General features: G+C 55.8%; 1 protein-coding gene across 1 annotated transcript; it reads right to left on the reverse strand.

Annotated features, from left to right (window-relative positions):
• Window positions 1–696: 696 nt before the first annotated feature.
• TRIM26 (tripartite motif containing 26) lies at window positions 697–8,276 on the reverse strand. Its single transcript, XM_016214774.2, is given in 14 exon segments — window positions 697–1,223; window positions 1,226–1,354; window positions 1,824–1,856; window positions 2,033–2,046; window positions 2,048–2,123; window positions 2,126–2,145; window positions 2,573–2,595; window positions 2,645–2,655; window positions 6,205–6,287; window positions 6,289–6,422; window positions 7,574–7,669; window positions 7,849–8,029; window positions 8,031–8,159; window positions 8,161–8,276. Coding segments are annotated over 14 exon segments (1,572 nt in total).
• Window positions 8,277–12,191: the final 3,915 nt, after the last annotated feature.

Here is a 12,191-nt window from a genome sequence, read left to right on the forward strand (position 1 = left end):
GTCACATCTGTCACCCCAAAGCCACAGGTATGTAGACCATTCCCAAGACCACTGGTCACTGTAGGACCCCCACCCCCGCAGTCTGGACCTCACACACACAGCCCGAGCCCCTGCTCTGGACACAAGTAAACGACTTCCGCTGGGCTCCAGGTGTCTTACTCAAGTGCCGAGGAAGCCTTGGCACGTTTTCATTCAGTTCATTCTCAACCTTTTCATAGATGTTCCACTAAGCTGGGCAGCTCTGGGAAGGGAAGGGAGCAGAGTGGATTTGGCTGAGGGGAAGCTCTGGGATTTGGGACAGCAAAATGGCAGGGGTGGCACAGACCACTGGTCTTTCCCAAGGACATCTGGCATGAGATGCTACGCTCGGCAAGAAAATGCTACCTGGCCTCTTACACAGCAAAGAGCATGCCGGGTTGGTCAAAGGCAGTGGGCAGAAGGGAGGGAGAAGCCCCGTGGACTTCAGGGTTGCAAGTTTGCACAGGACCCACCCCAGCAGAAGAGCCACGGCGGTGGGTGGAGCAGCAGCACTGAGAGGTCTCAGGGGCCACAGCCACAGGGAGGGACCAGCAGTGGACCAGTCCCTCCTCTCCCTCGCTTCAGGTGCTCGGGTCAGGCACCTCCTTCCTCCTTCAGTCCTGGAATTCCAGAGAAGGGACGCATGGGGGTAGGGCCAGGGGCAGGCGGCAGGCAGTCTCAAGGCCTCAGCAGGAGGCGTGTTCCAGGCCACTTGAGCCACAGGAAGGGGACCAGGTGCCGGGTGAAGGTGGCAGTGAAGGTGTAGATGAGTTCCTGCGACTCAGCGCTGGTGAACGTCAGGGTGCCCCCTTCGTAATCCAGGGCAATGCCCACCCTCCGGGGCCGCACTGCCAGGAAGAGCTTGGCCTCAGGGCCCGTGTTGGCCCAGATGCCTGCGGAAGAGAGGCGCAGTGCCCACACCCCATCCTCTGGCCGCAGGGAGAGGTCTCCCTTCCTCTTCACAAAGTCTCTGGCCACCCCCACCATGCAGCTTTCCAGACCCTCCTCCTGCTCCTCCTGGTCCCCGAACGATGCCTTGTCCGCATTGGTTCCCCAGCCGCAGCATCCACCCGCAGAGCCAGCCTCCCCCTCTCCCTCCTCCTGGTGTCCCCCCCCCCAGTCCTCCTCGTCCTGGGACCAGCCCTCTCTCTGCACTTCCACTTCCCAGGAGACCTTGCCCCAGGTGAAGCCCTTACTGCCCAGCTCCCCGGCTCACAGTCAGACTGCTGGGGGTGCAGGTAGGCGCCATGGGACAGGCCGTGCTAGGCCACATACTTCTAGTCCTCCAGCAGCTGCAGGTACCTGCTGGCTGACTGCGGGTCCAGGGTGACACACACTGTGGGAACAGAAGTGGTACCAGTATCACCAATAGGCCGGGAGGGGCCACCGGTCACCATGGTGTCCATGGCAGGGCTGCCACACGGCACCATCCCAGGGCCCATTCACATCCTGGTCCACACCCACGGGGTGTTGGGGGGGGGGCGTGCAGCACACACCCTGCCTCAGGATGCGGTGCAGTGGGACCGACCACAAGAGGCACATGATCGGCCGGAGGGGAAGAAACTGAGTCGCAGGGAAGGGACTGGTCACAGGACCTGTGAGGCTGGAATAACCAAGCACAGGGAGAAAAGGGCCAGACAGCCCCATGGAGCCCCTGGCGCAGGGACATGCAGGACGTGGTCAGAAAATGTCACTGGGGCTTGAGTACTACAGCTGGGAAATTCTCCCTGTGGCATGAGAGAAGGGACTCCCGGGCGCCAGGGGGCAGTCACAATCTCTATGGGAACAACCTGTTGGACACTCACCTGTCTTATATTCCAAGTCACCCAGCAGCTTCCCTGGGGGAAGAAAAGGACAGCAATGGCCCTCGGGCCCAGCAAACCCACAGGCTCGCTGCTCACGCAGACGCGGACCCCGGAGCACTGAGGCAGAACAGGGCAGTAAGGAGCCAGGTGCCCTCCCTCAGGGTCCACGCAGCTCCTGCTCCCGCCCCGAGGCTCTCCCCAGCCCTCACCCTGGAATTCTCCAGGGTCGCTGCAGAGACAGAAGTTTATCTGAGGATTCTCCTGTCCTTTTTTTGACCACCCGAGCAAAGGGTTTCCCAACCAGAACTTCTTCCGTGGATATCTGAGATGACAGACATGACCTTAGCTGTTCCTGTTTCTCTCAATCCTCACAACGCGTATGAAGGGGGAGGGGAAAGTATGATTATCCCTCAGCGAGAAAGAGAAACTGGCCAAAGACACTAAGTGAACCGCAACCATGAGCAGGCTCCAATCCCGAGCACTTTAGTTAACTGGGCCACCTCGCCACCCTCGCCACCTGTCCCAGCTCAGGCAAGGAGAGCCGGCTGAGGAGGCGGGACTCCAGGGAACTCGCTCTGGTGGCGGACTCCCGTTCAGGCCATGCTCCTGCTTCCCGGGAGGAACCACGGGCTGTGGGCACCTTGGGTACCATTTCAGTCCCATTCATTCAAATGGGTCATGGTCAAGGAAAAGGGGAGGGGACACAGCACAGGGGGGTGAGCGAGGCACACTTGAGAGGAGGCTCTTACCTGCTCAAGAAGGCCCTGGTGTCCTGGAGGGGAAGAAAGCACAGGGGTCAATGTGAACCAGGCTTCACTAACCTGCACCAACACTGTCCGAGATGGTGATGCAGCGGCAGCATTGGGTAAAGCGACAAAAAACCAAAATAATGACAGAGCAACTGGGGCCGGGGGAGGGAGTGGAGGAGTGGTGGAGGGACGAAGGGCCAGCTCCCCTGAGGCGATGACACCTGCACTGCAATCTGAAGGGGGAAGTGCTGGCCGGGTGAGAAATTCGAAGGCAGGAAAGGCCCTCAGAGGAGGCAGAGGAGGCAGGGCCGGGTCATGCAGGCTGACAGGAACAGCAGGGAATTTAAACTCTGTTCTGTGCTCAGGGTCTCAGGCAGGGGCGTGATACAAGCCAGCTGTGTCACGGGCTGTGACTGGGCGCAGCGTCCATGCCCCTCTTCTTCCCTTTAATAACAGAACCCAGCAAAAAACGTCATTTCCCAGATCCCCTTGTAACAGGTCTGGCCATGAGACTAAGCTCAGCCAATGAGATGTAAGAGGAAGCAATGACTGCAATTTGGGGATCATGTCCTTTAGAAGAAGGAAACTGCTTTCCGCTTCCTCTTTTTCCTTGGCTGAATTCTGGATATTTTGGTGGTGAGCCCCACTTCGACAACACAGCTGAGGACAAGGTCCCTTGAAGTTAGCGGAAGATGGAAGTCACCCTGCTCTCTGATGAGCTCACAGACAGCCACCCTGACAGCCCAGACTCCCCAACACGGAAAGGCCACTGACAAAGGATCTTGTTTCAGTTGAGTCACTGGACTGGAGCTTGACACAGCAGCTGACCAAAATCCTATGTGACCAACCACTTGGCTGTCGAGAGCATGGGCTGAGGGAAGCTGCTGCTGTGGGCCTGGGAGATGACAATGGCCTGGGGCACAGCAGCAGTGGAGAGAGAACTGGCATGTTTGAGGCAGACCTGGCATGAGTTGGAGGGAGAGGGGTGCTGCCCTGGGTGAGGCAGGGCCAGGGTGCAATGTGGGTTTTCTTGTGAGATGCTGGTTATTTTCCTTTTGTGAGTCTAAAGCCTCCATAATAGTCTGTATTAAGTTTTGCCTTCATTTCCCTCATTCACAGATATTAAGCGCTCCCTGCATGCCAGGCACTGCTCTGGAAGCCTGGGATACAGCAGTAAGAAAACAAACACAAATCTCTGCCCTTATTAGAGCTGACCTAACAGGGAAGGCCAACGGCAAGCCGTCGACGTAACAAGCACATGGCATCATAGTAATGGCGAGTGCTGCGGGAGAGGAAAGAGCGGAGTTAAGAGGACTGGGTAGGGGGAAGGTTTGGGAGCCAAATGGCATCGGCGTGTTGTGGCTGCTGCTGACGGTTTGAAAGAGTCTTGGAAGCAGTGGGCTCTGCTGGTAGGACGACAAGAGGTCAGAGCAACACCTGCCTGGCAGGAAGAAGCTGCCCACGGTTGAGTTTCTGGCAAATCCTTCTAATCTGTGCCTCAAAACAGCAAGTCCAAGCCGCCTGAGGACTGGCGGCAAGTCTGAGGCAGTGAGTGCCGACAAGTTTGCGGAGGGGTGTGGTGTAAAAGGACAAGTAAGTGGGATACGGGTGGGAGGGGCCCAGAGAAGGTGGGACCCGGAGACCAGTGCAGGAACCCTTCTCCCCCAAAGGACATGGGGGAGCCCGGGAAGCGCAAGGTGGCCTGCAGCCACACGCGGCCTCCACCGACTCCGGGGAGGCCACAAACCAGGTGGCGCACCATGGCACTCCAGGCCGGCAGGACCCTGGGTGCTAAGAAAGAGCACTTGAGCAGGGGATCCTCACGGGCAAGGATGGTGGCCAGCGGTGAGCGAGGCAGAGGTGTGAGCAGCCACGACCCTGCGAGGTCTGTCCAGCTGAACGGAGAGGACGTCAGCATCAGCTTGGCCGCGCCTGTCTCCCTGTCCCCTTTAACCTCTTCACAAAATTCCTAGTCCAGAGATCTTCCTTTCCTGTCTCCTTGTCAAAAAGCTGTTTTCCTTCTCTAGTCCTGCTGCTTCCCTCTCACCTCTATTCCTCTACCAGGCTCCTGCCTCAGAGCTCTATCCTAATAGGATCTCATTCTTACTGGGAAAATATCAGTGACAACTAAGGAGTTAGCTGTCCAGTTCCCTTGCAGCAAAATCAAAACACAGACAAAACCCACCAGTACATTTCATATACTGTTTTAAGCAGACACCCAACTCTCTCCCCCCCACCCTCACCCAGCCCAGGGAAGCCTTCGATCTGAGGGTCTGGGAGGCACTGATGGCGAGGCCTCTGCCGGCCCCACAGCTTCTTAGGTAGAGTAGTGAGAGGCTCCCCTCAGGGCACATGCAACTGCACCGTGGGCCCCGCCAGCACCCTGCTCAGCGCACGGGTGCATGTGGCCATGGGGAAAGGAAGGGTGCTCGTCCTGAAGGGGAAGGAGAAGAGGAGGCGGAAGGGGGAGGCAGCAAGTGGCGCAGTCAAAGTCTGAGAGAGAAATTAGAGAGAACAGAATGACATCTGGAGGAAAGGACGGAGCCAGAGGCACCGGGATACAATGGGAGGAAAGAACACGCGTTCAGAGGCTGGGAGGACACCGGGCTGGAGCTCGGGCTGACTCCCGACCTACCCCTCCTGGCCTGGGACAGGCCCCTTCCACTCTCTGGCCCTCAGTGAGTTCATCAGTGTGGCCTGTACTAGAAGAATCTAAAATCCCGCTAGTCCTGAGTCCCAAGTCTGAATCCACAAGCATGGAGAGGCAGGCCAAAGCCACCTGTCCACAAGGTCTGTGTTGGCACAGAACCCTGGGGAGCGTGCCCTGCCACCTCTCTGCTACCTGTCAGCTGCCATCTTGCCTGGCTACTGGCCTGGAGCAGCATTTCTGCTGCTGACAGACAGGCCCAGCCACTCCAAGCCATGCAAGTGGAGGCGACCATCACACCGCCTTCCCCTAGCCCATGAGAGCAGGACTGAGGTGCCCTCCACAGGCCGCTGGGCCCTGCTCAGCACAGTACGACTCCCTGGGAGGCTCTGGGAGTGCGGACTTGTGCTGCCACTTCAACCGGGCAACCTGGTCTCCTGTCTAAGACTTTCCCTTTCTCAGCATCAAAGTCGTCTCCATTGGGAAGCATTCCAGAGGCAACTCACCTGTTTCCATCTCTCCTGAGGGTAATTTCAGAGTCCAGAGAAGACCTCACCCTCTCTGACCCTCTGGGTCCCTGAGAGAAGCTGCCTCCCGGCCTCCCTTAGCCACCCTCAACCTCTATAGCTCCACCTCCAGAACCCAAAATAGCTTCCACTGGACAGTCTCTGCCAGTGATGCATTAGACTCGTCGGAAGACAGGCTCATGACGGCAGTGAGGACGGAAGCAAGTAATGAAAACAGTGATAACCTTCCCTCCATCTTAATATTTTTAAGCTTTGTAGAAAATTTACTTTTTGAAGGGGCACCATGCCAGCCCTCTCATTTTATGCTCAAGCAGCCACTGGAACAAGTATGCAGAACAGGATTGGCAGCCCATGTTTCAGATGAGAAGGCCGCAGCCCCGAGGCCATGCAAGCCTGTGGCAGGGCAAGGCCTAGCACCTCGCCGCTCCCTGCCCAGGGAGGCCTCTCCCCTGACGAGCTCTGCCCCCGCTGCTGTGCCTTGCCCTCCAGCTCGGGGATGGCCAGCGTCAGCCAGGTGAGCTCCCGGGTGCCCCGGCTTTGTGCTTCTCCCTGCCTCTGGGAGCTCCTGCTCCAGCCTCTCCAGCTGGTCCAGCAGGTGCTGCTCCCTCTCCCTCAGGAACTGGTGGCCTCGCTCCAGCTCGGCCGTGATGTGCTGCCTCTGCTCCTGGAGTGTCTTCTGCAGGGACAGGAGGGGAGGAGGGTCACACCTCGGCCTCGAGGTGGGAAACCCTTCCAGGAGCTGGCTCTCCTCCCCACTCACGAATTCCAGTGCTCAGGCTGGGGGGCTTTTGAGCATTCCTGAGCCAACCTCGCCTCCTCGAAGAAGACAGTCAGCGCACCAGTTCCGTTCACGCGCCACCTCAGGGCTGAGCCCTGACTCTGCCTGGCTGCTCGGCCATTAGCAGTTCTGGGAAAACCGTATGTTCCAGGGCCCTTTGAGGAACTCTGGGGGCCAAAATACTTTTCCCTCCTGGACGCCAATCCCTGTATGTCACCTCTTCCAGGAAGCTCGCTTTGACTATTCTCCTCAAGCCTGACCAATCCTCTCTCCAGCACCCACCCTGCGTGCAGGGCTGCATCTGTTCCCTCAGTGAGACTGCAATGTCTGTGCTCAGGACCACGACCTTTCCTGCCTCTGAGTGTCACTGCTAACTCTGGTGGGGATCTGGTCAGTGACCTTGGTCCCCTGGCTGACTGATGCTGAGCTGCGTCCATGCACACCAAGGGCCTGGAGGCGCTGCTTGAACTTGAGCTGTCTCCTGCTCTGCTCCCTCCCTCTCTCAGGGCCCAGTTGCTCACAGCCCCAACAACCCTGCAAGGCCCCTTCCCACAGGAAACTGGAACCTGCTTCTCGGTTCTCCTCCTGATACCACTCCTACTAAAGCACACAGGTGGGCACCCCAGCCCTCCCCAGTCCTTGTCCTGGAGCCAGCACCCTCCTTCCATGCCCTTTAGCTCCCACTCCCACAGGAATCACGCCTCTCTCTTCTCTAAGAGGAAGAGTGAGCCAGGCCCTCCTCGGTTCCCCACACCTGCGCTCTCCCCGCAGAACAGCGGCAGCTGCCCATAGTGGCCCAGCAGAAGTGAGTCCCAGGGAAGGAGGGACCTTAGCTGACATCTAGGCAACCCCTTTACTTGTCAGATCAGGAAACAGGCCTAAGCCAGAGCTCAAACCGACAGGCCCTGGGCTACAACGCAGGCTTCCGATGGCCACGGCCACCTGTGCAGTGCTCCCAGGCCTGGCCCAGGGCTCCGGCTGCACCTCTACCAGCCCTGGAGCTCCGGCTGCTGCAGCCATTGCCTCGGGGCCTCCCCTCACAGCCTCACCAGCACAGCCAGGATTTCAGCTTCTCCCTTCGCCTCACAGTCCTGAATTTTGTCTCTGTCTCTCCTTACAGTACTCAGGTGGTTCAGGATTTTTTCCTGTAGAAAGACAAGCAGTGGGGACAGGTGGACACTCTGAACTGGGCAGCAGGGTGGACTCATGCTGAGTGCTTGGCTGGCAAGTCTTCAGTGGGTGTCGGCCAGGCCTGGCCTCCAGGTGGGTGCAGACGTAGCATCCCTAGGGTGGCAAAGCGCCTTGCAAGGTGAGGAGGGCTTACCCTGTGGGGCTGGGTGGCCTTCTCCAGCAGGACAGTGGTTTGGGGCCGGTGCTTCCGGGACTCTCTACACAGTACGCACAGCAGCTGACCGTGGTCCTCACAGTAATAGTGCAGCTTCTCCCGGCGCTGCTCACACGGCCTTGCATCCCGCTGTTCCAGGGCTGCGTCCCTCAAGGGCTGCGCCCTTGTCCTCCTTCAGCCGCTCAGTGTTCTCCACCAGGCTGGCCAGCTGCCACACTGGGCGGATGTTCTCCTTCTGAAAAGGCTTCTTGCAGAGGGGGCAAGCAGGGCGGCCCCCTGAGGCAGGGCGGACAGCTGCGGCAGAAGACATGGCCACAGTCAATGGTCACAGGGTCCCGCAAGTAATCAAGGCAGATGGAGCAGGTCACTTCCTCTTCCAGGCTCCGCAGTGGTGCTGATGTGGCCATGGTGTCCTTAGCTCTTAGCTCAGAGGGGCTTCTGTTCACTGGTGGGGGCTTCTGCTCCTTGGAGACCAGACATGGAGTCAAGAGCGGACACAGCAGAGGGCGGAGCTGGTGGCCTCACACAGGGCTGCCGCCCAGCAATCAGTAGACACTTACCAGCTCCTACAGGCTCACCTAACAGCAGAGCAAGAGCACCTTCCTGATCATCCAGTCCAGCACTCACTCTACAGATGAGGAAACTGAGGCCAGAGTGGGTAGCTTGGTAGAGTGTTGAGCAGAGCTGCCCCAAGCCGGGCCTGTGGGGTCAGGAAAGCAGTCCTGCTCAAGGCCCTCTCCTTCAATCAGCTGATGTACCAATTATGATAGAACAGAGGACCTGAGAGCAGTGCTAGGAAACTCATAACAAATACACAAATCTACCATATCCACTACCCACAATGCTCTCAGCTGTGTGATGCGCAAGCTGCACTCTCCGTGGCCCCCAACAGTCAGGGCCCCCTTCGTTTTGCTCCTCCAGGTCCCAGGACTAAGCGCACTGAGGTTCTTCACCAAGACCCAAGGAGCACCGGCAGTGTGAGTTCCAGTGTTTCCCTGGGCTGGGCTGGTCTGGGCTCTGGGTCTGGTTCATGTCCCCCGGACAGCAGAACTCTACCTGGGACAGGCCTGCCTGCAGAGCACCCGCTGGCCACACTGGTTTTGCTCCCAGCTGAGCCACCCCCACAGAGCTGGACAGGCCTCTCTGCCAGAACACGGATGGGCTGTGCCAGCTGGGCTCACGAAGCCCACTGCAAGACTGCTCAGCTGGCTGTGCCGGCAACGCACAGGTGAGGGCTTGGGCCCCAGATGGAGCATAGAGCTACGCACGAGACTTTAGTGTGCTAACCTCTGCCGCCCTGGCCCACTTTCTGACACAACAGCTGCCCCCTTCTCCCAACTCTGTGTGACAATATAGAACTATTTTATATACTCTGAGTCTCAGTTTATCCATCCATAAAATGGGAGAGTAATACTTCAAGGTTTTCTAAATTGGTTGAGTGAAAGAACTGTGCTGAAAGTACTGAGCATAAGCACAGTACACAGAAAGAAATCTAGGAGAGAGCCCAGAACCCATAGTTCCCAAATCCAGGAGTGTTCAAAGCACCAGATGCAGAGCGGAGATATACAGTGGCAGCAAGAGAGGGGCCAGGGAGAGCCAGCCATGACGACACGTGCTACTCAAGGGGCAGGACTGGGAACCTGCTCTGCTGTGGATCCTGACAGCACTGGAGCAGTCGTGGGGCACCTGGAACAGCCCATCGCAACAGTGGCCTTCGTGCCCTTTCACCATAGTGAAATGAGCTAGAAATGACCCCCAGGCTCTAAGACCCAAAGGAAAATCAAAGCAGAAACGTCTATTTCTTGAGGATCTGAAACGGTATATAAAAGTGCTCTATAGAGTGGAAGTGCCGCACATACGTGGGACTATCACGCTGCCAACAGCAAGGCCCACTGTGCACCTGAGGGAGGGGGAGCAGTGTGACTTTAAGGGTAATGAGTGTAAAACCAGGTGCACATAAGCTCAAATGAAGAGGGCGGGGCTGAGTAATTTAACCAGCAGATGAAGTGATAAAATGTTTAGAAGGATACTGAAGCTGGTAAAAATCTTAGAAGTGGTGGGCCTAGCTCCCCGGTCTGCCTGCTGGGGGAATGAGCTGGCCCAGCACTGCAGGTGTTGACAGTCACTGTGTTGAGAGCTTAGAAGTTTGAGAGCTGAGGCAGTTTCCTTTGCTGTCATTGGGGCTGGGTTTCATTCTGCCGCAGTTTCCCAGAGGGGTGAAAGGACCATGAAGAGCTCGGCACCCATCCGCACCAACCTGATGGCCAGGCATCGCCTCCTCAGAGCAGGCGCTCTCCACCAGGAGCCACACGCACCCTGATGCAGCTTTAAACCCCTGGAACTATGTGAAAACGGTCACACGCGTCATCAATAAATAAAATTGTCTACAGGTTACAGAAGAACACCGGCGAACAGGTGCAGGAGGGGTAACAGATGAGAAAAACACCATCTTGCAATCTCATTATAAGACAGGGATCTTCAATGGATGTTAAAACCATGAGGTAAAAGGTGTTGGAGGACAGGATATTCCCATGGAGCCAAAGTATCTCCAGATGGGTTAGTGTTTCCTAATGTACCCTGATAAGGGAGAGAATCTGTGATCACCTCAGCCAGTGACCAAACACAGCATCGCTGACAGAGGGACAACCTGGCACATGCTTCCCATGTGGCACCATATGAATTACATGTCACCTTTGAAGTAGTCCTGCCACAAATGTTTGACCTAAATGAATCAAATCAAGCCCTTAGACCTAACTTCCAGTTTACAGAAACTATGAGGGAAAGAGAAATGAGCTAAACTACATCATGAGGAAACAATCAGATAAGTCCAGAAGACAGGACATTCCACACAAAAACTGGCCTGGTCTTTTGTTTCTTTATTTACTTTTAAAGATTTTTTTTATTGATTTCTTTTTTTAGAGAGAGAGAAAGGAAGGGAGAGGGAAAGAGAAACATCAATGTGAGAGTGAAACATCAAGCGGCTGCCTCCTGCACGCCCCCTACCAGGGATCGAGCCCTCAACCTGGGCATCGCCCTGACTGGGAGTTGAACCAGCCATCTTTTGGTGCACAGGATGCTCAACCAACTGAGCCACACTGGCCAGGGCCTGGCCTGGTCTTTTAAAATGTTAATATCATAAAAAATGAAAAAGGATTTTTATTGATTTAGAAAGACTAAAGAAAAGTAACAACAAAATGCAAATACCTTGATTGGCTCCTGGCTTTTTTTAAAAAAGCTATAAAAATCGTTTTGGGACAGTTAAGGAAATTTGACAAAGGACGAGGTGTTGAGTCATACTATGAGATCATTGTTAACTGTAAAAGTAGTACTTGCTGAGGCTGAGAGTCCATGTTTCAGGCAATGTGCTGCAGTTCTTAGGGCTGCATGACCACAACTCACTTCTAAATAGTTCAACAACAAAGCTAGAAAAATTCTCTGAGGAAAGGGGCTATAGTTTTCTATCCAGGGTCTGTAATACCAAAGATGTTAGAAATCACTAATGGAGAGACCCTGGTGCTCAACACCCTATAGAAGCTCAGCACACGTGAAGAGCGATGAACAGACTCAGGAACTGAAGACAAAGCTATTTGTACAGGACCATCTGAGAGTCTGCAGTAACCAGACGAGGGAGACAAACGAAATGTGTTACCATTTCTATGCTCCAGTCTATCGCTGGGCTATCCAGACCCCACCTGAGCACGTTACAGGAGCACTGAGAGACAACTCAGTGCATCCTGGATACACGTCAGACCCTGGTGTCAATCTGTGGGTGGACAATCCTGGCTCAGCCTTGGGCCCTGCAACCCAACAGCCAGGTGACCAACAACTTCTTGGAGACAACATTCATTTAGGACCCACCTTACAGCCATTTATATACCTTCTATTATTTAGTGCTCAGGGTACTCTTCTAAGGAAACTGAGGATCAGCAGGGTAAGCAACTTACCCGAGGGCACATGGCTAGGAAGCCGTATCTGGTTCCCTACCCAGGCAAACTGAAAGGAGTCCCACAGCAGCTCCTTTGTCAGGAAGCTCAGATGAGGTCACCCACATGGAAAGGCCTTATAAGCCGCAGAGTGTGACAACAGTTAAGCAGCACATGTTACTGCTGACACTGACCGCGAGCACCTCGCCTTAAATGACAGGAAACAGGATTAGAGTACAGGACACAGGGCAGATGGGAGGAGCGGCTCACCACCCCACACCCAATCCTTTCGGGTCCGATGTAAAAAGGCCCTCCCCCAAACTTCCCCAACCTACCACACTCCCGGATGATTCTGCCTAACATTTATGCCTTCAGCATATTTTGTTTATCGCAACAAAT

The sequence above is a fragment of the Miniopterus natalensis genome, chromosome 5 (genome assembly GCF_054644295.1).
Source record: "Miniopterus natalensis isolate mMinNat1 chromosome 5, mMinNat1.hap1, whole genome shotgun sequence".
NCBI classification, from domain to species: domain Eukaryota; kingdom Metazoa; phylum Chordata; class Mammalia; order Chiroptera; family Miniopteridae; genus Miniopterus; species Miniopterus natalensis.